At 38.7% G+C, this 25,571-nt stretch overlaps 3 protein-coding genes across 19 annotated transcripts in view; 2 read left to right on the forward strand and 1 right to left on the reverse strand.

Annotated features, from left to right (window-relative positions):
• The window catches only part of LOC117572434 (G-protein coupled receptor dmsr-1), a 47,018-nt gene extending 43,110 nt beyond the window's left edge, over positions 1–3,908 (forward strand). The window contains exons 5-9 of one of the 2 annotated variants that reach the window (XM_034255261.2): positions 957–1,128; positions 1,195–1,321; positions 1,478–1,699; positions 1,771–1,953; positions 3,111–3,908. In XM_034255261.2, the coding sequence (XP_034111152.1) occupies positions 957–1,128; positions 1,195–1,321; positions 1,478–1,699; positions 1,771–1,953; positions 3,111–3,432 (1,026 nt within the window). In that variant the 3' untranslated portion in view covers positions 3,433–3,908. The remainder of the gene's footprint in view (positions 1–956; positions 1,129–1,194; positions 1,322–1,477; positions 1,700–1,770; positions 1,954–3,110) is intronic. The other variant, XM_034255262.2, reaches the window with a different exon arrangement.
• A 337-nt stretch (positions 3,909–4,245) lies between these two features.
• Positions 4,246–25,178, reverse strand: LOC117572431 (Bardet-Biedl syndrome 4 protein homolog). Of its 2 annotated transcripts, none has more exons than XM_034255258.2 (11): positions 24,679–25,178; positions 7,170–7,580; positions 6,932–7,071; positions 6,747–6,859; positions 6,366–6,656; positions 6,140–6,296; positions 5,950–6,072; positions 5,792–5,876; positions 5,063–5,149; positions 4,757–4,968; positions 4,246–4,487 (listed from the first exon to the last, which is right to left on the reverse strand). In XM_034255258.2, the coding sequence occupies exons 2-11, from the start codon at positions 7,246–7,248 to the stop codon at positions 4,326–4,328; spliced, it is 1,449 nt and encodes a 482-aa protein (XP_034111149.1). In that variant the 5' UTR covers positions 7,249–7,580; positions 24,679–25,178; the 3' UTR covers positions 4,246–4,325. The 2 variants fall into 2 exon arrangements, with proteins under 2 accessions (XP_034111149.1, XP_034111150.1); XM_034255259.2 differs by having other exon boundaries at positions 6,932–7,053; positions 24,679–25,177.
• LOC117572421 (PDZ and LIM domain protein Zasp) overlaps positions 10,228–25,571 on the forward strand; it is a 67,481-nt gene continuing 52,137 nt past the window's right edge. For 7 of the 15 annotated variants that reach the window (XM_052004637.1, XM_052004640.1, XM_034255209.2 and 4 more), the window contains exon 1: positions 12,317–12,441. The gene's annotated coding sequence lies outside the window, so the exon portion shown is untranslated. Of the gene's footprint in view, positions 10,397–12,293; positions 12,442–12,847; positions 13,227–25,571 lie in introns of those variants that run through there. The other 8 variants (XM_052004646.1, XM_052004647.1, XM_052004650.1 and 5 more) reach the window with 4 other exon arrangements.

Here is a 25,571-nt window from a genome sequence, read left to right on the forward strand (position 1 = left end):
CTATCAAAAATGTTGACGGTACTTTAGCTCTATAAGCTTCGATTAACGAAAACCCAGAAGAAGTCAAATCATATTAGATGATTTTTTTATTGGTTATCTTTTTGTAAATGTTTCGTTATTAATCAAAAAAAATTATATTTAAAAAACGATGAGTCTACTTAGTGTGTTAGTCAAAAGTTTTTTAGACTCAACCAGAGATCTGTAAGAGTGGAAAAATAAATTAAAATCTTCAACCAAAATTGTTTCATGTCAAAATTGAGCCAAGAAGATTTATTCATCAAACAAGATCCAAATTCTATAAAAATTCTAGAATGCCCAATCTTGAAATTCAAGATCTTAATTTTGTTTAAAAAATTTGAAAACTTCAATTTGAAAACTAAAATTTAGATTGTTGAAAAAAAAAATAAATAGATTTATTAGTTTGCTTTTCGATCTTAAAAAAAATCCAAATTCAAAATCCAAGAATTTGGATTTTTTTTAAGATCGCAAAGTTTTTAAATCAAGATTTGCAATCTTCTTTTCAATCAAGAACAAAACATTCTTGAAGGAAGATTTTCATTTTTAAGAATAAAATGTTTTTAATCTTAAAATGCACGGTTAGCATACAAATTTTGATTTAAGATTTTTAAAACCCAAAAATCTTATTTTTAGGTTTTTCTTAAGATTGAAAAGGTTTTAAATCAAGATAAGGAATTTAAATTTTTTCTCTCTGTGTAGATTATTAATGGAAAATATTGTTAGTTGATTAATGGAAGGTATCTCATAGTCGAGTATACTCGACTGCTGTTTTCTCTGTTGGTTTTAAATTCTATTTTTCATGCAGTTTTAGTATATGCTCATCTGACCATTGTTGACGTTAAGTAAATATGTAAATAAACAAACAAAAAAAGAGAGAAAATGTTTGACTGGTGGAATAAATTTTCATTTTGATTTTCATTTGGCAACCCCATCAACAGATTTGCATATTCGGCACAATAGCCAATATATTAAATATAATGGTATTGACCAGAAAGGAGATGGCCAAGGCGCCCATCAACAACATCTTAAAATGGCTGGCGGTGGCCGACATGTTTGTGATGCTCGAGTACATCCCCTACACCACTTATCAATACATTTACATGAAGCCGGGTAAGTGAGCCTCCCACACAAAATGTACCCAGAATAAATATAGGATGACTAACTCGACTGTTGCAGGTGAAAAGGATCTGAGCTATTCGTGGGCTGTTTATATTTTGGTTCATATGCATTTCACGCAGATTTTGCATACGATTTCGATTGGTTTGACAGTCACTTTGGCTGTTTGGCGCTACGTGGCCATCAGGTAAGTGTGTGGCGTGTGCTTTATTGATGCGTGTGTGTGGTGTGTGTGTGTGTGTGTGTGTGTGTGTGTGTTAACTGGCGCTTTATCTATGAATAACACGGTGGCAACGTTGTGGCTTCTCTTCTTCTTCTTCTTCCCTGTTTTCTCACTTCATAGCAAACTGTTTCCATCTCTTATCCACAGACATCCGAACGGCAGCTGTGCCAACTTTCTGCTCGCACATTCCAGAGAGGCCATTCTCTTTCCCTTCATCATCTCGCCCATCCTCTGTCTGCCCACGTACTTTGTCTTTAAGGTGCGCGAGACCCTTGAGGTGGACACCAAAGAGCATGAAGCCATGTATCATGTGTATTTTGACACAGACTCGATGCTCTTCCGGTAAGTGTTTATCCCGCCTGATATACACACATCCTGCTGAAAGATTCTTTGCACTCCACTCCACTGTGCAGCTTCAACTTTTGGATACATTCCGTGATTATCAAGCTGCTTCCCTGCTTTATACTGACAGTGATAAGCTTGGTGCTCATGCATGTCCTGTGTGAGGCCTCGCGACGTCGCCTCAAACTCAAGGACTACGATAATCCTACCAAGTATGCCATACAGCTGAACCTCAACGAGCACAAGTCCAGAAGGTAACTTCCATTGTTTGCTCTATATTAAATTGTGTCATGTGCATGGTGGAGAATATGATTAAAGGAGCCGAGTCAATAATTTGTTTGTCTGCTCCGTTTAATTTGCTAACTTGACTTTAAGCTCACTTTTACTTTTCTTATATATTATGATTTGCTTTTGTCTACCCATTCTGATAAATTCAAATTAGCTTAGAAAACTCATTTGTTTCAGAAGAAATTTTAGTCAAAATGATAATAAATAAATCAAAATGTTGTTAGCAACAAAAGCAACCAAATTTAAAATGCTTTTCAAAGTTTGCCAAATCATTAATCTTTAAATTTGTAGGCTGATAATATTTTGATTTATTCATTTATCTACAATATTAAATTTTGCCAAGATTGGTTTAAAGTGGATTTGTGCTTCTAACATATTATGAAGATAGATTAATTTATTCTACATCCAAAAATACCTTGAATACCTTAGAAATATATGTGGTATCATATTCTTGTTAAAAAAGGGTTGTTACTTGTAAGTTTTAATACTAGAAGTTTTTTTAGTATTCTCAAATTTTATACCCACTGCCCATAGGGTAGATGGGTATTATAACTTTGTGACTCCATCATATGCAAAGTATGTAACAGACTGAAGGAAGCATCTACGACGCTTTAAAGAATATATAGGATATTCATAGGTTAACAGCTAAGTCCATGTCTGTCTGCTTATCTGTCTATTAGATGATTAACTATTAGAGACAGATAGATATTGTACCTAAAAAAGCCTTTGGTATACTTTTTGTTATTTTTACAGTACATTAATTTGCTTTTATTTAAAATGAGTAGCTGGTCGAGTTAACTTTAGCTTTCTAGCTTGTTACTACTAATCAAAACACAATAAAACAAAGACCGGATGAAAGATGATTGCAGCGGGATCTTAGTTGCTTTGGTTGACAATTTGAAATATTTTATAATTTATGGTATAATTTGAAGCCTTCGGCATACTTAAGTATTTTTTCGGTATTTATTTGGTATACTTTACGAATAGTACCGCTTTCGTTGAACTTGGAACCGCTTTCATTGAAACATCTCAAAGTCGAGCACACTCGACTGTAGCTTTCTTACTTGTAAATTTTTCCAATCTTCCAATTAATTAATTTTATTTTTACCAACTACATTTACAGACCACCCCGTTGTGATCGTCGCAATGATCGGACGACGTTGCTGCTGGTGGCTGTGCTAATTCTGTTTCTGGTCACGGAGTTTCCACAGGGTCTGCTCGGTCTGTTGTCTGGTGTGCTGGAGAAGTGCTTCTTTGCCCATTGCTATCCGCCTTTCGGAGAGCTCATGGATCTGCTGGCACTCATCAATGCGGCTGTGGGCTTTGTGCTCTACGGCCTGATGTCCAAACAGTTTCGCACTACATTCAGATCGTTGTTCTTCAAGCGGCATTTCGGAAGCAGTGAGATGACGCGGCTGACACGTGTGACAACAACTTGTGTCTAGAAGCTAAGGCCACGGCATCGTAGGTCCGAAACTCGAATGTAGACTTTGGACTACATGCAAAAAAGTTATATAGTAGGTGCTTTGGAGCGGACTTCATTGGAGATGGGTGAAGTGAGCGAAGGCATCTCAAAGATGCCTTTGGCTTCAACATGAATTTCTAATCCAAAAAAAAACTTTGTAAAAGTTGAACTGAAACTGTGAGCTGGGTAGGAAATACTACAAGTATGAATGCTCTTATAGATGGGAATGCTTCAATGCGAGTTGAGCATTCACACTTTATAGAGGGTATCAAAGCAGACACATAAATTGAGATTTCAAAATGAGATATACAGTGGTTTATAAATGTAAATTAGTGTTACGACTTTAATTGTTCCTTTAAACCTAACTTACAACACAAACACACATTTAAGTAATACTAACTGAGCTACTTATTAATATAATTATCTATCATCTGAGATATGCAGAGAACGCCAGCGTTTATTACAATTAATTAGATTGTAAGAGTTAAATAATGTTTTTTATGTAATACAGATTTTGAAATAAAACTGCATAAAGAGAAGTCGAGAAGCCAACGAGCCCCTGAGCTTCTCTTGTTCTCTTGAGCATTTAATACTTGAAACTTGATATCCAATAATAACTTTGTCTAAATATCCATGTATACAAAAACAGAAATACACACACTTATACGCATATAAAATATATACACTTAAGTATTTGTAATTGAAAATAGTATTAGATAAGATTAGCTAATGGGTTTTCATTGGCTTGCAATTATGTTTTACGCTATTTGTAAATCGATTTTTGAATTCACTTGAAGAACACGTTCAAATAAATGTTCGATGTGAGTTAATTTACTGCGATGTTGTTTATTTCTATTTCTCTGTGTGTCTCTCTCAGTTTTGGCTTACAACTGCATTCACTTCCAAGGGCATTTCCTCTGGCACTTCACTGGCATCTGCCTCCAACTGAGCAGCATCCTCATCGTCACCTAGAATGCCATGATTGTGGCTTGAAATGCGCAGCAAGGACTTTAGTTTGGTTGCCTGAAATTTAAACTAACAAAAAGCAAACAAAGGTTGACTAAACAATACCTGGCATTATATAAAGAACATAATTAAATGCTAAAAGTTTCATTACATGCCCAAAGGCAACCATGTGTGAAGACTTAAATAAATGGATGGTAAAAACGGCCAATGAAAAGTTTTCAATTTGGAATTTAATCTTGCTAAGTATAATATTTGGTGCAGAACATAACATATGTTTGGGACTAATCACAAGCTGCTGCCAGCAACCATTGGGCACGGTGGCAGAAAACACGACTTACTTCTGTGGGCAGCAACAGGTCCTGAGCGTGGGCCATAAAGCGATTATACTGCTCCGTTGCCAGCGCCAGACGTCCGGTCTCGTAGCAGAAGAGTGCGAAATTCAGAAACACGAGCGGGTGCCGCATGCCACCTTGTTGACCCTGAGCGAGGTTGCATGCACGTTCGAAGGCTACAAAGGCATTATCTGTATCGTCCAGTTTGCGTAGACACACTGCATAGGGATAGGAATAGGGGAAAAGCAAATGGATTTACTAACCTCTGCATGAATACTGCATTCTGTTTTCTGTTTTTGTTTTTTCACTTACATCCTAGCAACATGTAGCATTCGGCATTGTCCTTGCGCAGGTTTATCGATGCGGCCAGCGTGTGAAAAGCGCTGGCATATTGTTCGGCTAGAGGTCAGTGGAAAAATGTAAACAGTGAGTGACTCAAAGGTATCAACCATCACTAACATAAAACAACAATGCACATACAACAGAAGACAACAAACAGGAATAACAATAAGACCAAAAACAGCAACAAGAATGAAAGTTAAAACCTAAACAATAAACCTGCGCCACACGAACCCGAAGGACATGGGGAGAGCCCGCGGGCCACGAGCCCCATAAAATGTAGAGTCCTTGAATGGCCTGGACTTGGCTCACCCGAAAAGAAAACTTGCCTTTGCTATTCACATTTTTATATTTTTCTATTTTCTTTTACAATTTATGAAAAGCCCCGTTTCGAGCTTATTTTTTCCGTTTTTATTGTGCACACTTTCCGGCATATTTTCTGTTTTATTGTCTGCGCTCAGACAAGTGCTTTAATGGTTAAATTCCCGGCACACTCCCAGCACTCAACCCAGCCTAACAATACAAAGCATTGCACAGTTAACTAATAAAGAGTCTACTAGGAATGTTATAATTATACCCCGGGAATACAATGAGTAATATTATACACAGATAGTTCTCTATTTTTCAGTAGTTCAATCATTGAGGGCTTATATGCAAAAATATTGTTGTTTTCGTTGCCGATTGGCAATCTTTTGTACTTACAGGCAATATAAATTAGGCTCAAATTGTACAATGCATTGTAGTTGAGGGGCGATATCCAAATAGATTTGCGCAGCGATGAAACAGCCTTTAAATTGAATCAAGAATGCGTATACACACACAATTATTGCGTTTAATCTATTTACACATAAATTGCTTACCACAATGAACTTTTGCTTTTTGAAGAAGCAGAGGCCAATGTTATTCCAAAGCTCGGCAATTTCCGGCTCGGCATCTGCGATTTGACTGTATTTGCCCAAGGCGCCATCCACATCGTTGCGCGACTGTCGAGTGCGATTCGATATCAGTAAATCGATTCCAACTCCAACCTTAACTTCATCTCTTGCTTACCTGCAAAATGGCGCCCAGGGCTAGCAAGCCTTTAGGCGTGCACTTCCGTTCAATGTTGACGACTTCCGTCAAGCGATCGTAGGCTCTTTGGGTTTCATTGATTTTCAGATACAATACGCTGATTTCGGTGAGAACTTCGGCGTTTTCGGGTGTCAAGCTAAGCGATAGACAGACGGGAACGGATATGTGAATGGATAACCGCATTTAAGAGCCAGACGGAACTCACTGCAAACACGCCTCAAGGACATCAATGGCCTGCTGGTACTCTTTATCCTTGCGATAGAGCTCAGCCAGGCGCACGTAGCTCTCCAACTTTTTGCCCGTCTGCACGGCCAGCTCAAAGTAGCCCCTGGCCTCGGCCTGCTGTTGACGGGCCATTTCCAGCTGTGGTTGCGTGGCAGCCGCACGATAAAGCAGCTCACCCAGATAATGATAGATTTCATGATCCCTGCGTGGACTGTGCTGTTCGGCCTCACGAAAAACACTCAACGCCTGCCCAAAACGTCCCATATTATAGCTGAATTTGGTAGAGAGACAGAGAGAGAGGGAGGGGAGCGAGTGTATACTAGAGAGTGTCAACAAAAATCGATAGCACTAATTGGCTTACAGCGTGCGACCGATTTCCTTGTACGTCTCGATGTTTTTTGAGTTGAGTTCGACAGCCTTCTGCAGATTACGCAGTGCCTCGATGTTGTTGCCATCTTCGCGGTCAATTAAGCCCTGTTTCCATTACAGTCAAGTCAGTGGAGCAATCAATTTGAAAGGACATACTCGTCCTCGTCCTCTACTCACCTTGACAAAGTACAGATACTCCGCATTCAAATGACGATTCAACTCACGTTCGATAAGACGACGACATCGCTCGAATTCTCGACGTGTAAAATAAATGTGGAGCAGCCAATCGATGTTTGCATCTGATGGCATGTTGGGCACTAATTGAAGTTGTAAAAATTGTCTATTCATTTGCAGTTGCAGTTGCAGTTGTACTGAATGCTTTGTCCTCGAATGTTGTTTAGAGTTAACATATTACCTGCTTTGACCACCTCCAGCGAGGGCAGCGCTATGACTGCCCCATTGCAATTGATCTGCTCGCTGCCCGCTTCGTACATGAAGTTGAGTTGAGTTGAATGTGTAAATATTTGGGTGCTGCTGGAGGATAGAAAAAGCTCGACATATGTTTTGTACTGTTGGCAGAAATAGAATTGTGTTTTCTGTTGTGTCAACCATTTTAGTTGCCATGGTTAATGCGCTTAGGGTTGCCATGCCACAGCAAAAGGGTGCTTTGTTTCAAATTGCGATGCGACTGGATGGGAATGTGAGGCATGAATAACCTTTCCAGTCCAAATAAATTAACTTGTCAAATTAATTAATGAACGTGTTTCTTCGCCAACGGCTGCTGTCTGCTGCTACCTAATATGTTGGATCCATTGACCAAAATGAGCTAAAAAGGAAAATAAACAAATGCCAGTCAGTGTGGTATAGTGTGTATTTTTAATTAGTAGCCAACTAAAAATCAATTGAAATGCAATAAAAACAACCTATAAATGCCATTTGCAAGGTAAAATAATTGACGATCAAATTGCAAACGAGTTTCATTACAATTTGCCAAAATTAGCTATCCGGTTGCCGCCCAAAATCAAAGAGACGCCTTCACCTCCTCCTCCTCGCCATCCTCCTTCTCCGCCTCCACCTGGCCAACCCCAACTAATCACTCAATTTTGAATTCACACCATTCGATGTGGCAACTGGTCTCAGATTATGCTCCGATTTGCACTCCATTTGTGGATGCAGCCATGTGATCGTGAGCTACATTCATAATGTGTTTACTACACATTAATCCATTAAATATATCGTACAAGATCGCCACAGTAATTGCTCTTAATGGCGGCCCCTATCAAAGTATTTCAGCTCTTTGCCAAACTGAAACTAAAAAAAAACTACTGTAAAATTGCCAGCTGCCCAAATTGGTGAAACGTGGACGTGACTCGCGTTGGCCAAAACAAAAAAAATGCTATAAACTTGGCGTTCCGGTCTGTCTAAGACATACAAAGTATCTTTAAGCTACATTTTGAAATTTAAATCGATTAGACTTCCTTAAGTCCACGAAGTTTGCCAACTCCAATTCGGCTTTGGGATAAGAACCAAATAGATGACTGTTTCAAAGCAAGTACATATTGTATAAGGTTCTTTGAAATCGATTAAGGATTGATTTTTCTGCCTTTAAAAGGCAGCTAAAAAAGTTCCTTTACAATAATACTTTATATTTTCCTCGTTCACAAACGGAAATTCTGAGCTTGGCATAAAATTTTTCTTTGTGTACATTTTCACTTCTTTCTATATTTCATAAATTTAGTTTTCTGTTGCCAGACTTATATGGCGAAACAAAAAACAATCCCATTTCATTGCATACTTTTTGGCTTAGAATTTACGCAACTCTCCACTCTTGCGCTAATCAGTTGCACACTGCTTGCTGAACTGCTTGCACTGCAATATGCATAAGGGTTTGCTGCTCTGCTACATTTCTGGTGGGAAACAACACTAAACGTTTGAAGAGCATTGTGTCATGACTTATTGGCGCCATCTATGTTTCAGTGTTACTAATTTCATTGTGACTCTTTGAACACTTGGATATACAATACAAATAAATAAATAGTAAGAATGCTGAGTAAATAAATTTTATTTCGCAATAATCATGATAATTATTTCCTGTTTGTCCGCGCCGTTTGCATTGCGCTTATTAACTTGTACTACAAAATGTCGCCGCGCCATCGACTGGAAAGCAGTCGCCCCAGCTTGCAATTATGCGCATGCCAACAACTACGCATGCGTGACATTTTTAAGATGTTTGTGCGGCGTTTTCCTTTTGGCTACGCTTGCCACTAAGCCAAACAAAATAGTTGCTAAATGATTTACAGCCGCTTTTGTTGTTGCTGTCTCTGTCATTAGCAAGAGATGGGAGACATGGGGACAGCTTCGGGTGTGAAGCTGGGAACTTGAAATTGTCTCTGAGCAAGCACTTTTGGATTTGCTGAATGAAGTGCGGGACGGGTGCAACTGTGCAACTTTCGAGAGCTGAAGTGCTGTGGTCAATATCGAAATGGCAGAAAGGGATAGGGATAGGGATAGGGATAGGGATAGCGATTGGGTTCGAGGCGGGATAGAAGCAACCGGTTTTGTTGTTTTTTATTTTTTTTTTGCAACTGCGCAGCTTTCAGTTTTGGTTGCATTTGGCTGTTTGTTGCTGCTGCTTCTTCTTGATGTTTTTTTGGGGCGCTAAAAAGGAAAATCAGCCCAAGTTCCAACAAGAATCAGAGAGACGCCTGTGTTCGTTGTCCGATGTTGATGCTGTTGTTGTTGCTGTTGTTGTTGTAGCCGTCACCCAGATTATCAGGGAAACTGGAGTAACCAGTTTTTTGCGTGCTGTGTGTGAGTGTGTGTGTGTTGTGTGGCATGCAACCTAAATATAGAATATATACTCATGTCCATGCAATATTTCGCGATTCGGCAGGCAACATTTTTATATCTTTATGTGGAGCAGCCACAGCAACAACATCAAATTAGCACAATGTTTTCAACAAAACAAAAGTAAAAGCAACATAAATGTTGCCAAAAAGTCTAGCCAGAAGTGAACACTAAAAAACATATTCATAAAAAATGCGCAAAACTAAAGATATCGTTGATAGATAGCACAACGGCAAAAAAAAAAAAAAAAATAAAGCTAAACAAAGCGAGAGAAATAACTTCATAGAATTTTTGAGTTGACATTGTTTGTGTTTTCGCTTTTATCTTATCAGTTGAGTTCGCCAATACACAAGAGCACACACACACACACATACACACATACATTCATGGCACACAGCTGTGTGCAATCAGCACAGTTGTTGTTGTTGTTATTTGTGTATTTTCACCTTTCGTTTACCTGTTGATTTGTGTGTTGCACGCCTCTCTCGCGAGAGACGCTCGCAAGTGGCAAGCGAGTGTGTCTGTGTGGGTGAGAGAGTGTGTGTGTGTGTGTCTGGCAGTGACTTCGTTCGTCGAGATCTTTCGCCTTCGCCTTCGCCTTTGCCTTTGCCATTCATTCGTCTGAAAGCAACGATCGCGCGCGGTTGTCTTTACGCTCCGTATCGGTTTTATTTAATATTACAACAACAACAACAACAACAGTAATAATACATTTCTCGCTCCACTCAAGAGAACTTTAATAATAGATTCAGCGTCATTTACGCTGTCCGAGAGTAAACACAACAAGAAATAAAAGTGAGTGTGCCATTGTATAATTACCAAAGTAATTGACCAACATTTATGATATGACGAGTATCGGCATTTAATAAAACCGGCTTCATTTGAGAGCAAAAATCTCAAGCTATCGCCGAGTGATTCAGCTATGACCGTGGCCAGTTTTTCGGCAACATTTTGTTGACTCACTCGCAAACAACAATAATAAATATACAACAACAAAAAAATCAATTTCAATTTGTGTGTGCTTTTCCAAAATAAAAATAAAAAGAATTCTGCTTCCAAAATCGAATTTGACGTAACTAAAAAAAAATTTGCATACAAATTTGCAGTGCAAAAGCAAAAGTGAACGAATAAAGCGCTTAAAAAGAAATAGCTTCAACCATAAAAAATCGTATAACTGTTATCATTCCGCAGTCCGTTAACCGCAGAGTGGCAAAAGCAAAAGCAAAAGCAGAAGCAGAAGCACAACAAGTCGCTGTCTGTAATTACCTACTTATCTGCAGCGTTTGGGACTATATAATTATCAGCTCGTGTCATCTTCTTTCGACGAAAAGTTCAGCTGCCAAAAAACAAAAGCGACAATCGTATTATAGAATGAAATTGGCAATACACAGAAAAAAATAAATAGAAAAAGAATTGATACGTACTTGTTTTTATCGAATCGAATATTCGCTGTTGGGTGGAAAAATGTTTTTGTTATTTGATTGAATTACTCGACGATTTTACTCTATTATTTTTAGTTAGTTTTTGCAGTAGGCAACATGATTTAATTAAAAAGCTGAAATTGTTTTTATGCCCAACGGAGTTTATTATTAAATTTCATAGTTGTTTATTTATTGTTATTATTGTTGTTACTTAAATCGCATGGGCTTTCGATGCCACAATATTAAAATATGCAGTTTTTTCTGCCCAAACTCGATTCAAATTCTACGTTGGCCAGGCAACAATTTATGCTGGGATTATTGCGTTTGGTATTTCAGATATTTGATTAAAAACGCTTTGAAATACAATTTAAATACTATGGCTCGATAGTTGAACTATTTTTACAGCGACCTTGCTGAGACCTAGATGGCACATTGCCTCAGAGATTGGGGCAAAGTTTTAATAACATTTATCGAGGGATTCGTGTGGAAGTCAAAGAACAACAACAGCAAAAGTATTTTACGATATGAGCAATGTGGGATGATGTCATATGATTAACTCGCTATATTTACTAAACATGTGTTTACAGATAATCTAATCTTTAGTGATTAAACGAACTTGTCTTCTCCACAACATGTTTTAATTCAGATTCTGAGAGTAGATTAAGTTTACTTATTGCTTGGCACAGTTTTGCAGTTGAATAGAAGATGAGAATTAGATGGAATGGATATTCAAATAGGCAGAAAATATGATCGCACAATTGGAAAGATCAAACGGAGGCTAGAAAGCGCAGAGAATGAGATACAAACAATTAGCCAAAATACAAAATAAATGTATAACAAACAGCAACAACCACAAATATATATCGACAACGAGAACAACAAAGAATTGTACAACTCGAGACAGACATTGGCAGCCGTTGGTTGCTGTTGTTGCCGCCGTCTGTTGGCGCGGTTTTTGTAGCATTTCTGTTTTCGGTTTCTGTGTCGGTGTCGCTCGCGAAAGGGGTGCGGCAAAAAGGGGGTGGTTGGGTGGTGGGGGGAGTTAGGTGAGCTGACAACGTCTGCGGGTATGTGAGCAACACACACACACACATTCAAACGCATATAGTTGGGCAAAAAATAAAATGAAAAAGAACAGCAAAAATAAGACTCTCGCGCGGCCCCAAAATGCAGGCAGCGACTGCGACCGCGACGCTGACGTCGACTGAGGCAGCGACTGAGCTGCCACTTGCTTGAAAAGATTTTTAGTTCGAAAAAAACCATTTCACATACGAAATTTTCGGTTTCGGTTTTGGTTTTTGCTTTAGTTGAGAGAAAATCGTCGCTTAGTTAACGTCGCCCCCAAAAAAACACACAACACACACCTCGAACAGGCCGCAATAAAATCAATCAAATCAATTCACGAAATCAGCAACAAAAGTGTGTATATTGAATTTTACAAATACCCATATATTATATATATAAATATAAATATATTAGTCACCAGTGAAGACTGCAAACAGTAAACAATACAAAAAAAAAAAAGAAAAGCAAAGAAATTAGTTCATAAAATGCGCAACTGATAATTGACATCATCAGCAATAATAATAATACTACAAAAAAAAGCAAAAATATATACTTACTTGGTGTCATTATCAATATAAAATCAATAACTCCTTCCCTCTCACTCTCTCTCGCATTATTTAACTGCTCATTCTATCTCTTTCATTATCATTCATGCCGTCGTCGATTCTCCCACTCTTTCTCTCAGTTAGGGCCAAAAACTTATGTGCTTTGTGTTAATGTAAATAAATTTATGTGAATTTCTGTGCAACGTTTTTTGAAGGTTAAACCGAAATATCGAAAAACCCAACAACTAAATTTCTAGAGAAAATCCCTTACGAAACGAATTATCTCGTGTACAAAAAGTTAACCAACAGTTTCGAATTGTTCACGAGAGAAACAACAAATTCAACTCATTTTTTTTTGGCACTCGTTAAACGACAACAACAAAAATCGAGACTGCAAGAACAACAACAACATAAACAACAACAAGAACAAGAACAACAGCAACAACAACGGAAAGCAGCAAACATTTTCTGGATTCAAGCTAGAAAATATTTAGTTTTGGCCAGAGCACAGATACAGATACATCCTCGAACGCGCGGACGGACAGCAGCTGAAATAAGATAAAATATATTCAAAAATTTTAGAAACTTTTCAAGGTGAGTTTATTTTTAGTATCTTCGAAATGGCTGCGCGGATTTCTTTCCGAATTTTCTCATACATATTTCTCTCGCTCTGTCGGTGTCTGTGTCTGTGTACGTTGAATTTTTTGCGCTCTGCGCAGTCAGCTAGATACAATATCTGGCAGATACATATCGCTCACAATTTACGAAATGTGTTGCTGTCAACCGAAATGCATTCATTGTTGTCGTTGCTGTTGTTGTTGTGCTGGCCATAATTTCGGTGGCATTTATTTTGTAATTTAAAAATATTTAGTCGTATATTAGATAAATAGGCGCCAAAAGATATTAATGTATCTCTAGGTCAACGTGAAATGTATCTATCCATCTCGTAGCTTTTTAGCTCGCTCGTTTGTTTCGTCGACTATTTTGAATTCACACATTCGACTGTGCTGTACACATTTTCGATTTGCTTGCCTGCACGATGATGGCAATTGCGCTTTTCTTTCTTTCGGTGTTCTTGACGTATCTTTTTGCTTTCTTTCGAGTTCCTTTCTGCTTTCTGCTTGATCTATTTTCGGCCAACAAACAGCCAGCCAGTCAGTCAGTCAGCCAATGCCTCAACCACTGCCCGCCCCTGTATCTGTATCTGCCCTTTTGCTCAGCGAGAGTCGATGGCTCACATCGCGTATACGCAATGCGCATTGTCGCTGCCTTCGCTGCCGTACGTAATACGTATTTTCCATACACAATTCTCACTTCCCGTTCCCATTCCATTTACCACCCAGCAGATGCCTCTGTCTGTGATGTAACCGTCTTATTTTCCATTAATGTTTATAGATATTTGCAATGCGAGTATTTATGAATTCTGTTACTCAGTTGCCTAATGAAGGAGAGTGTTTATAGTTCTTGAAGTTTAATGAACTCTCTGATTATGACTCTCTCTCTCTCTCTCTGGCTCTAGCTGTCATTAATCACTCTGCGATATAACAATGTGATATGACAGGCTGCTTGTTTTTAGAATTCCTTAACATGTCATCCGCTATACGTGGCTATCAATCAAATCGATCCACACACACACCATAAGCTGATAAGGCGAATCGGAGACAGGTTTACTCACTAACCCGTTGATTCAATGATTCAATAGCAAAGCACAAATTGCTGATAAGCTGCGTCATTTCGTTGCCAGTCAGTCAGTAGTCATTCAGTTAATTCATGAACAACTGATGGAACCAGAAGCAATTTTAACTGCGGCAATCGGATTGTGTTTCCCTAGAGCAGTGAATGAGTTTGCTTTGTTTACCAGCTGCGAGTGGAAGTGTATTTTTATCAGCTGGGTGCAATTAATTAGCAACCCTAGCCGAAGACGTTGAAAGTGACGTCAAAGTGGGGCAGCAATTGAGATTGCAATAAAACTACTGCAATTCAAGTCATAAATTAAGCGCCAAGCAGCAGGCGACAGTCACTGCGATGCCAACTGCAACTTAGACTCTTGAGGGGTCAACGCAATGAGCTGCTTGGCAGGGGCGAAGTGGGAGGGGGCGAAGTGCCTAATGAGCGCAGAGAAAAAAGCAACACGCCGTGCTCATTAGAATCGTATTTATACAGGCGACGAATGACCGAATGATTTCCCCCACTCCCTCTCATTCTGCTCCACATGCAATGCAGAGTTCCTTCCCAGATCTCAAAGAACATTTCAACATCTACATCTCTTGTGCGTGACAATATTTCATGGCTTGGAACTCTTGTTGAATGAAAGAAACGAGAAAAACAGCGGAAGAAATAGTAGCTGCAAAGTATATGCAACATGCTCTACAAAATATTTGCGAGCAGCTTTGCGTACACTGAAAAAAATGTTTTAATATCAAGATTTCGGTTTTAGCAGTACAAATTTTGGTTTAACAATAGCTTCAAAAACATGAAGATCTTAATTTTAGAACACAGATTTGATTGCAAGAACATCTGATATAAGACCCAAGTTTTCATCAATAAGAGGAAAAAAATCGTATAGTTTTAAAGACCAAATATCTTATTACGTATAACATCCAAAAAAATATTACGTTATTGTTTTTTTTACTATTTTATTATTTAATTATTCAGTTGTTGTCAATAACTCTTACTTATAGAATACTTATCATCGATTCGCTTCAAATTTGAACTCAGGACCTCCTTTCTTAAAATCGAATGAAGAATGGTTGCCGACAGCTCGATTAACTAAGCTATGAATGAAAATATTTATAGGAATTTCGATTTATTACAGAATTTTGTAACTTAAATCAAGTATTTTTTTGTCTTAATTTGAATATTCTGCATTTTTCAGACTAATGTTCTTAGTTTTAAGAATTTGTTCTTAAAGTGATCTATTTTTAAGAACACAGTTTTTAAGACGAAAATTGTTGAGTTCAGAAACTAGTCTTTTTTTTCAGTGTATACTATTTTAATTACTCTGCAATGGCAAAGCTGAACGCATTCTGCATGCAATTCAGCGGCGGAGTCAAAGAGCGAATGAAAAACAAAATCATTTCGCAAGAATTTAACCTTCGTGAATTGTCATGGTAGATTGCTCTTTCTCTCTCTCTCCTCTCACTGTTTCTCTCTCTCTCTCTGAGTGTGTTCTCCCACTCTTTTGGCGTCTCGTTGCGGCTAATGTGCTGATGTGTGCATATTTCATTTCGCTTGTTTCGACTGTCTTCAGGGCTCGTATGTCATTCAGAACACAGCGGCAAACAATGCAAACAACACTCTTCAAGTCCATAATTAAATAACTTATTAGTGCATTTGGCGGGGGGCAGCGGGAGGCAGCGACTCTGGCTGGTGCTGTTGCTTGTAAAAATAATGTTCGGCCCGCATCCGCTATACAGGGTGTTCAGTTGAGGGCGCTTTAACTCACTCCCTCATCGAGTTGTTATTCACTTTCTGGGTTAAACGGCGACACACTTTCGCACTCTCTGGGAGGCAGAGGGAGAGGGGAGAGCGATTCATGGCTTACACAACAAGCGAGTTCGCAAATTTGACTAAAAAGTAATCACTTTACAATCGCAATCGCAGTTACATAACAATCACAATGCGTTCAAAATAAACGCCCACAAAAAAGCTGTGCAAAATACAACCAAAAAACGAGGGGAAAAAACAAATCTTGGCAGCGTTGAAGAAGTGCAAAGATAAAGTTGCTTACCCACTGCTTTAGTCAGCTCTCTCCCCCTCTCTCTCTCCCTCATCGCTCTCTTTCCCTCAGCCAGTGCTCTGCAGCACAAACGTGACTGGCAAACAATTTTTGTTTCAACCGCAAAAGACCCATCGAGATTGGGTTAAGTGTCTCTGCCTCAGTCTGGCCGAAAGTGTCTCGTCTGCTTGGTAAAAACCCGCATAAAAATCCAAACTCCAACTTCAACAATTAACAAGCGTTATAAAAATTATAACAATTTATTATTGTGGGGACTTTAAGCAAGTTTTGCAATGCAAACAATTTCCATGCGACTTGTGCTCGTAAATCAAAACGTGATTTTCGTTATTTCTCCCCCATAAAATAAAAATGCTTGAAAAGTCTATTTTCACTCTTGAAATTTTTTATGTTTAAAATGCGTTAATCAAACTTTTTTTTTTGTTGGTTTATTTTATTTCGAAGGCATTCTTTAGTATTCCCCCACAGACCATTAGTATTTATGTTCCACCCACTTGGCTACCGTATTGAATGGATTCCAATTAACCGAGAGCTCTTTAATATGTTTCAATAAATATTTATCCAAGAATAGTTTTTCAACATTTGCATATTAATCTATATATGTTAGTCATGCTTAGATAAATGGATCGCGGACAATTTGATTGCAAATTCAAAATTAAATTTTGTATGAAGGCCTCCACAGATCAATGAAGAATCCTCATTATAATAATAGAATTAGATTTCTCAATTCATTTTTATTTATTTCTATCCATTGTGAAGGTATTCAAAAGAGAAAAAAATAAAAATGTGATCGGTGACTTTAGCCTTTTGTTATTGTTATTACTTTTGTGATTTTCAAGGCCTTCGCAAGTGCAAACATAAAGCGATTTATGTGTACAAGATTTCAATTTATTTTTACTACCCAAAAATCTATTTCGATCGGCGTCGAAGTCGACGTCAATGCCAAAGTCACATATCAAATTTGATTGTCACATTTTTTTGTGGCGTTGACAGGCGACGGAATGAAAGTGAAAACGAAAAATCTCAATGAAAATTACTGGCGATGTTGCCTTTGCAACAATCCTGTGTCTGCAATTTGCCCTTACCCTTGTCGCTATTTTCACAGCGATGGCCAAAAGATAAGAGTCAGAGAGAGAGGAGGGGGAACGAATGCAGAAGGCCAGGGCGGAAATTGGGCGCAACAATTTCAGACAGACACGACGAATATATATCTCTCATAACACATCTATGAAATGTGCCAGGGCAAAAATCTTTCAATGAAAAAGAAATCTCTGTATAGCATATAATATAAATGGTATATATACAAAATGTATAGAACGTGCTGGGCCTAAACTAAACGATACGAAAATAAATTACAATTTGCACACGACTTGCCAAAAAAATCAAGAAACACGAGTGAGAGAAACTTGGACTCGAGTTTAAATTGCGTTGGCGTTGTCGTTGTCGTTGCCATCAGCAGCAGCTGCAAATTCCATATGAATAATTGCGATTGGATAATGCCACTTGACAGATTCATAAATTGTGAACGAAGCAGCTAGCTAGCCCATTGAGTAATCCGAAGTGCATCTCCAATCCTGCAGCTCCGATTACCATGCAGCAGTAAAAACAAAACATCATCAACAAATGACAAAAGTGCCCAGAATGACACAAACAACAGCCGCCTTTGACACTTGAAATAGTTTTTTTGGCTGACAGATATGTTTTTAAGCAGACCAAATAGAACTTCTGGCTAAATACGCAGCGCATCAGCTGCAGAGGCGACAGTGCCACAAGTGGCAGCGGGGGTGAGAGAGGAAGGAGAGAAGTGAACTGCCTGCCTCTGCCTGTTGTCTTCTGACACTTGTCGTCGTCCATTAAACAAGCTGACAAATTGGAGACGCTGCCAGCGCTAACAACACGCAACAGAACAATGCGAAATGTTTGTTGAGGCATCAGAGGGAAGTGCTCGACTGCAGCCATACCCTGTAAGCTGTTGACATCTTCATCTGCTTAACTTCAGCAGCTTTTCCCTTTCAACCTCAACAAACTGCGAGTTCATGGGTCAGGCTTGAGTTCTGTTTTATTAGCAAGTTTCTTAGCTGATTAATTGAAAAGTATCTGCCAGATATTTGCGCACTTGACTCGCATCTGCGCATCTGTTTGAATGCGGCATGCGGCATGCGGCATGGTTAACAAATTCATTTAAGTGTTTTCACTGTTGCCATTACAAATTTGCCAGAGCCGCCGTTTTGCCGTGTGTAAAAGCCAGCACTTTGTCAACTTAATTGCAGCACTTTGTAAACTGTCAGAGCATCGACAACGACAACGGCAACGAGAATGAGAATGAGAACGAACTGTAGCTGGAGCTAAAGTAGAAATACAGGACGACTTGAACGACACCCACTCGAAGGCACTGTCATTGTCTGTTTGCCTCTTCTATTCGGTGTGCGTGTGGCAATTGCCTTGGGAGTCGCAACAAGTGCTTGCAGCCCATGCCCCATAAATCAAATGGTGCCCCAAAATGTGTCCATTTTTGATTGAGAATTATGCCCAGGCACTATTCATTAGGTGGCAAGCAAAACAAGAGGCGCATCCAACGGCTGCTGCTCAAGCCTTTGGCATTTGTTGCACTCGATTTATCTCTGCCTTTCAATCTGCAGCTGTCTGTTGTCATTGGCTTTCAACTGGCATTAGCTAGATCGAGACTAGAGACTGAGACTCATCCGAGTTGCAAGTTGCAAGCAATTACATTCAGAGCTTAAGCCTCTATCTTTAGTCAGTTTGGATTTGCATTTGCAATTGCATTGCGGTTAATCGCATTTTGTTTGTCATTAAAGCCACAAATTATGCACAAAAGGTAATTAAAAATAGTTTGAAATTAATTGCATTTGCTTATGCTTAATCAAATGACAACAAGCTCCAGATTATCACCGACTGTCCAATGATCTTTCTTTTCACAATAAATAGTTAAATATTCTACACAGTTAATAGCATTAACATTTCGAAATAGAGTTTTTTGGGTTTAATTAGAATCGACCGCAGTTTATCAGATAAAATCAGATCCAATGAAGCGTCGACAAAGTTGCAACCACAACAATTTGACAGGCATATTAAAATCACATTTACTACAGTTAACAAATTTCTGAGAGTTGGTAAACAACAACAACAACGAGAACGAAAGCGAGAAAAAAAAGCGAAGCGGCTAATTAAATAAATGCGCTGATAATTACGCTTTATTAGCTCAAAAAACTAATACGGAATTAACTATTCTAGTGACAGATTTTATACCATATTCAAATACATATATCATACATATAATTTTTTTTAGTTTTTGGCTTTATTTAATTGTGTGGTTTAAGCAATGACATCAAGTTTAATTTATGGGATTTGTTTTTTGATTGTTTTATATTGCATTTAATTACTTTCGCTGCGCTGGCAGCATTCTCATTGAATTGTAAATAATAATATTGTGCAACATTTATGCGACATTTATCGCAGCACATAAAAACAACATTTGCCTCATACACAATATAAATACATTTATGTTATGTATATAGTATATAGACTCGCATATGAATGATTCAATTCTGTGCTTTAATGCATTAACTTATCGCCAGTGTAGGCACTGACCGATTTGCAAACAACAACAAAAACAAAAACCGCACAAAAAAATGATGAAAACAATAATGAAATAAAAAAATAATAAATTAAATTAAACAGTTGCTGAACAAAGTGAACGAAAAAGTAAACAAAACCTCATAAACAATTTCATGCCCCTTGGCATTGCCTTTTTTTCGATTTGCGATCGACAATTTAAAGTTATGGCTATTGCCATACCCTGCAACCATAAATCTCCAAAATGGGTATTAGAAAAGTTATTATATCAATTCAGTTCTCACTCGATCCGAAAGCGAAGATTACGTTATCTTTCGGTAATTGAAAATAGATCTCAGAGTTTATAAGAGATACAGCTATAATTTTACTTTGGCTGACAATTTGGTATATTTTTTATTATATGATATATTTTGAATTTAGTACAATACTGTTATATACCGTTATACCAAACATAACATTTAGTATATTTTAGTATTTGTGGTATATTTTCGGTATACAAGTAGAATATTATTTTATTGAAAATAAATAGCAGGTATCTCCCAGTCGAACACACTCGACTGTGGCTTTCTTACTGGTTTTGCTTTGAGATCGGCAATTTAAAGTTACGGCTAATGTCATACCCTGCAACCATTAATCAACAAAATGGGTGTAATAAACGAGATTATATCAATAATGTTCTCATTCGATCCGAAAGCGATGATAACGTTAACTTTATTTGGATGTTAATTGAGGATATTTAGCATGTTTGCGCGTCGATCATTTATTGTTCTCGTTTTTATTTTTATTTTTGCGATATTAATAACCGCACATAAACGTACTCAAATATTTACAATTTACTGGCAGTCGAGAAAATCAGATTTGCTTTTAGTAAATTCAATGACAAAACCCAATTTCGTTACAAAGTATTTTTCTAATGCATTTTTAAATCGTTTTGAGAAAATTGGTTCGACAATTTTCAATTGATGTCGTGCTTAAATATTGCATTAAACATTTATTGCAAATTTGCATTTAAATTTGAAATTTAAATTGTGTGCAGAGAAATTAATCAATTTTGTCTCCACTCTTCACACTGCGACAGTAAAAATGCGATTTGCATTTGATGGAATAATTAGAATCTCATTTGACGCGACCGCATAAATTATATTCAATCAAAATGCTGCCAAAAAAGTAATTTATGTGTTCAATTTACATATTTCGGAGTATGTGTGATATAATGGAAAAGTGCGATTACGAGGATAAATAGAGGGAGTATTTACTTATTAAGTGAAGAAAGTTGCTAAAATGATTTGCAGTCTAACTAACTAAGTAACTGGCAAGTTGGCAAAGTTTCTCTGGGGTCAAAACCTGCCTTTAACAAATAAGAAAGCTGCAGTTCAGTAAGCTCGACTTTGAGATACCTGCTACCCATTAGCCTTATACCAAATTCATACACGACAAAATACTAAAATATTCCGATGGCTATATAGTACCAAATTCAAAATATACCATATGGTACAAAACATACTTATAACAAACCAAATTAATGTACTGAAAATATATTAAAATATACCAAAGGTCGTATTTGGTATATTGATGTGGTATATTCTATACCAAATTGTCAGTCAAAGCAACTAACTAAGACCCGTAGTCTCTGAGATCTAGGTGTTCTTATGTACAGACGGACAGACAGACGGAAGGACATGGAATATATACACTTTATGGAGTCGGAGATGCCTCCTCCTCCTTCTGCCTGTTAAATACATTTATGGCAGTCACAAATTCATAACATCCTTCTACCCTATGGCTAACGGGTAAATAAAAATGGCAAAGTAAATTGTAATCATTGCATTTTGCGGAGTCTCAAAGGGCAGACATTGGATTACATTGTGGTAATGAACTTATCACACGCTTGTCTAACTCCGAGTGCAGCACTCGCTCTGGTTTATAGCACGGGGTCTGGACTATCAATGCCAGCTAGTCAAGCATGTTAAAAGTGGCAGAGCGAAAGATAGACAGAGAGTGAGTGAGAGAAAGAGCCGTGAATTGGACGCCCACCTGTGCAGCTGCAGCTGTTGCTGCTGCTGCTGTCGAGCACTGTGACGACAAGTCAAGGCGAACAGCGCGTGGCCATTGCCCAGACAGCCACAATGAGGTGGAGGAGAGAGTTGGAGACAGGAGACAGCGGAGGGGCAGCTAAGCGAAAACTTTCGATGCAGCGCAGACAAAGTATGTTTGTGGTGTTCCATGGTGCTGCAAATTGGCGCATTCTCAATGTCACTTGCATTCTTTTGGCATCGCATTTAGGCGTGTTTGCCGTCGCTCAGCAGTTGACAGAGCACTTGAGAGCGCCAAGAAGCAAAATAATCACACACACACACACACATGGTAAAAACAACAAACAGCGAAAGCAAGTGTCACTTTTGTCAGCTGCCATGTGTATGTGTGTGTGTAAAATATGAGCGAAAGAAAAAAACACAACGAACAGAAAATGCAAAGCCAAACATTACGTATACGCCGCATTCGACACGACGCTAAAACTGCATGCAAAAAAACGACAACTTTTCGAATACTCAAGTGTTTTGATGCACTGACAGATGCAGAACGTGTGTGTGTGTGTCTGTGTGTGTGTGTTGAGTGAAAAAGTTTTGCGTTTTTTTCAGCGCTTGATAAGCGTCGCAGCAACGCAAAAAGTCGTCGAGCCGTTGAGTAACGCCCATTTAGCACGCGCATTGCATTAGACAGACTGAAGAGCAACAGCGCAGTCAACGAAGGCAACACAGCAGCAGCACTAGTTGTTGTTGTTGTTGCCCGGGAACAGATTCAGAGCCAGAGCCAGAACCAAAGCCAGAGCCAGAGCGAAAGCCATTCAGCTAGATCCCGAGCCACAAGCACGCCAACACACATGACGTCACGTTCACGTCACGTCACGTTGCATCAACGGATGCCTCAGCAAATGGAGCTAGAATCTGCCACTGTTCGAGTGGGAGAGGGAGGCGAGGGAATCTCGCCATAGAAAAATAAAAACAGACATAAAAAACAGAAAAAAGCAAAGCAAACTAAAAATCACTCGACGCTAGGCACAACTTCAGATTCACTCTAGCCAAAACTTTACTTTAGACTGGGCGAACAAAAGCGCGTAAAAAATAGAAGACAACAAGAAATAGTAGTGGAAAAAAGTTGGCGCGCAAAAAACAAAAAAAAAAACGCAAAACGCAGTCGTGAAGTGTACGTGAAATTTGCATAAATGCGAAATCAACGCGTTCGCTACTTGGCAACTCTGGCAACTGGCAACTCGGGCAACTGACTGGCCCCATGAGCCCAGCAGAGAACCAAACACACACCACAAACACACACACACAACCATATGCGAGTGTGCGGCATTTGCATGCTATTGCTTGACAGCCTCGTTGGATGTTGAATGTTGTTGTTGGTTGCTGGTTGCTGCTGCGTTTTTCCCTAATTTCCCCTTGGCAGTTAGTGGGTGAATGTCGCCGCGATGACGCGCCAGACAACAGTGAGCAGAGCTAGAGAGAGAGAGAGAGACAGAGAGAGATACAGAACTTCACTTTTGTTTGGCCCAAAAAGCCAACATAACAACAGCAACAACAACAACAACAAAAGGAGGCAACATCAACATCAACAGCCAGCAGCAAGCAAATATACTAAATAAACTCTCAAGTAGTTTTGCTGCTTCTTAAGGTTTTGCTCAATGCGGTCTGGCCACTTGACATGGTCGTCGTCGTCGTCGTCGCTTCAGCTCTGGGAGATCTAGAGATCTGGAGATCTGGTTTGCTGGCACTCTTTGGAGCTGGAAGCTCTCTTGGGCTGCTGCCTTGCGTGTTGCCACAGGCTCGAGTGGCTTTTAATGAGCTGTTGCATATGCAGTTTATTAATGTGTTGAAAAGCCCCCGAACAAAAACAAACTGATGCCCCTTGGCTGCCGGTTGCTGGTTGCTGGTTACTGGTTGCTGGTTGCCATTGCTCTACTCTGCTGTTGTGGCGTGCCATCTAAAAGTTTGTCTAACTTTGAATTTTTGTTGAAGGCTATAAATAATTCAAAGCTTCGTGCAATTAGTGTGTCTCATTAGAGGCAAAAGAAATACGAGAATCATTTGCTTTTTCGCTAGTTAAATGGCCAACCGACAGAAATATAAATAATTGCGCGCAACCTCATATAACGTTTCACTCTAATTAAATTATTTTTGTTGTCGCTAATAGAAAATCTTATTAAATTTGGCCTCACATAAAAATTGCTATTATGAAAATTGAACGACATTTGAGCTGAACTTGGGTCAAGCTCTCTCTCTCTTTCCCTTTCTTTTTCTCTGTAGCTGTCCAAGTGTTTGTGTTATCTGACCGCCCAAAATGTAATCATCGAAATCGAAATCGAACCGAAACCAACTATCAAAAAAATAAGAAAAGAAAAAAAGTACAACAAAACATCAAGAAAAGGCAATGGCGCAAAGCCAAACAAGTTTGTAGGGTATGTACTGACAGACGTCAGCTTACCCTATACAAAACAATATATACCACAAAAATACTAAAATATACCAAACAGTATATATGGTTTATTTCTATAGTATTGTATTCAAAACATATCATAAAGTACTATAAAACATCAAGAAAAGGCAAAACAAGTTTGCTGAGTTTGGAGGGACAGACATCAACATACCCTATACAACATATTAAGTTACCTATCTGTGTTTAAAGGCCAACTACCCAATTAGCTTTATTCACAGGGTATTGCAAATTGTGCTTCATTATTTAGGTAGATTTTGAGCAGCGTGCGAAATCCCCAAACCAAATTGCCGTATCCAGTTGCCAATGCTTCCCCTCCCCAGCCTCTCTCTCTCTCTCTCTGTCCTCTCCTCCTTCGTGCCACCCGCATGACATCATCAGCGTTAAAAGAGGCAACGATCCGCGGTGGACAGTGGATGCTTCAGTTGGTCTGGGTTTTGGTTTTGGCTTTGGCTTTGCTTTGGTTTCTGAGGTTTTCGGGTTGATTGCGTTGGCTTCTGCTCTTTGCTTGCTTTTGTTAATGTTGTTGTTCCCGTTGTTGTTGCCCCGCTCGATTAGGAGCCGGTTCAGTCCAGTCTCCGGTCATTCGCTTTATGCGGGTCACACGGAATAAGAGACGAATCATTTTTACCCAAACTGCTAATGACTAAAAATGAGTGTTTGTGTTGTGCGTCAGAAATCAATTTGATGCTTGTTCTATGCTTCTGACTTTTATGACAATTCATGAGCGATTTCTACTAGTTTCATAGGGCAATTGATTTAAATGCTTTATGCTCTCCATTCCCGTTTTTGATTTAAGAAATTATTTTATATACGCGACTATATGAGTATGTGAGAGTATTTTTGCATGCGAAAGCCTCGCCCCAAAAATTATATGCACAGATGCCAATGCCATAAATCTGCAAAACTACCGCATGCAAATTGATTTGTTGCTCTCCCTGAATCAAATGAAATGCAACTGCTGTTGGTGCCCAGATCGGCGAGGGGTAAGGGAGAATCGCAGCGAGTCATGCTCACAATACAAATACCAGGAGCGGAGTGCGGGTAGTAAACAGTTTTGATCGGGAGAAGATTCTACTTGGTTTTCTATAGAAATTTATTTTCTAATGAAG

This window comes from Drosophila albomicans, chromosome 3 (genome assembly GCF_009650485.2).
Source record: "Drosophila albomicans strain 15112-1751.03 chromosome 3, ASM965048v2, whole genome shotgun sequence".
Lineage (NCBI taxonomy): Eukaryota > Metazoa > Arthropoda > Insecta > Diptera > Drosophilidae > Drosophila > Drosophila albomicans.

Excerpts from the sequence above, each read along its gene's own strand:
- LOC117572431 (XM_034255258.2), bottom strand. The coding sequence starts at position 7,248 with ATGTACGAAGCGGGCAGCGAGCAGATCAATTGCAATGGGGCAGTCATA. Across the intron at positions 7,072-7,169 it reads GCTGGAGGTGGTCAAAGCAG|TGCCCAACATGCCATCAGAT; the intron begins GTAATATGTTAA and ends AACTTCAATTAG. Across the intron at positions 4,488-4,756 it reads ACCTGTTGCTGCCCACAGAA|TTTAAATTTCAGGCAACCAA; the intron begins GTAAGTCGTGTT and ends GCTTTTTGTTAG.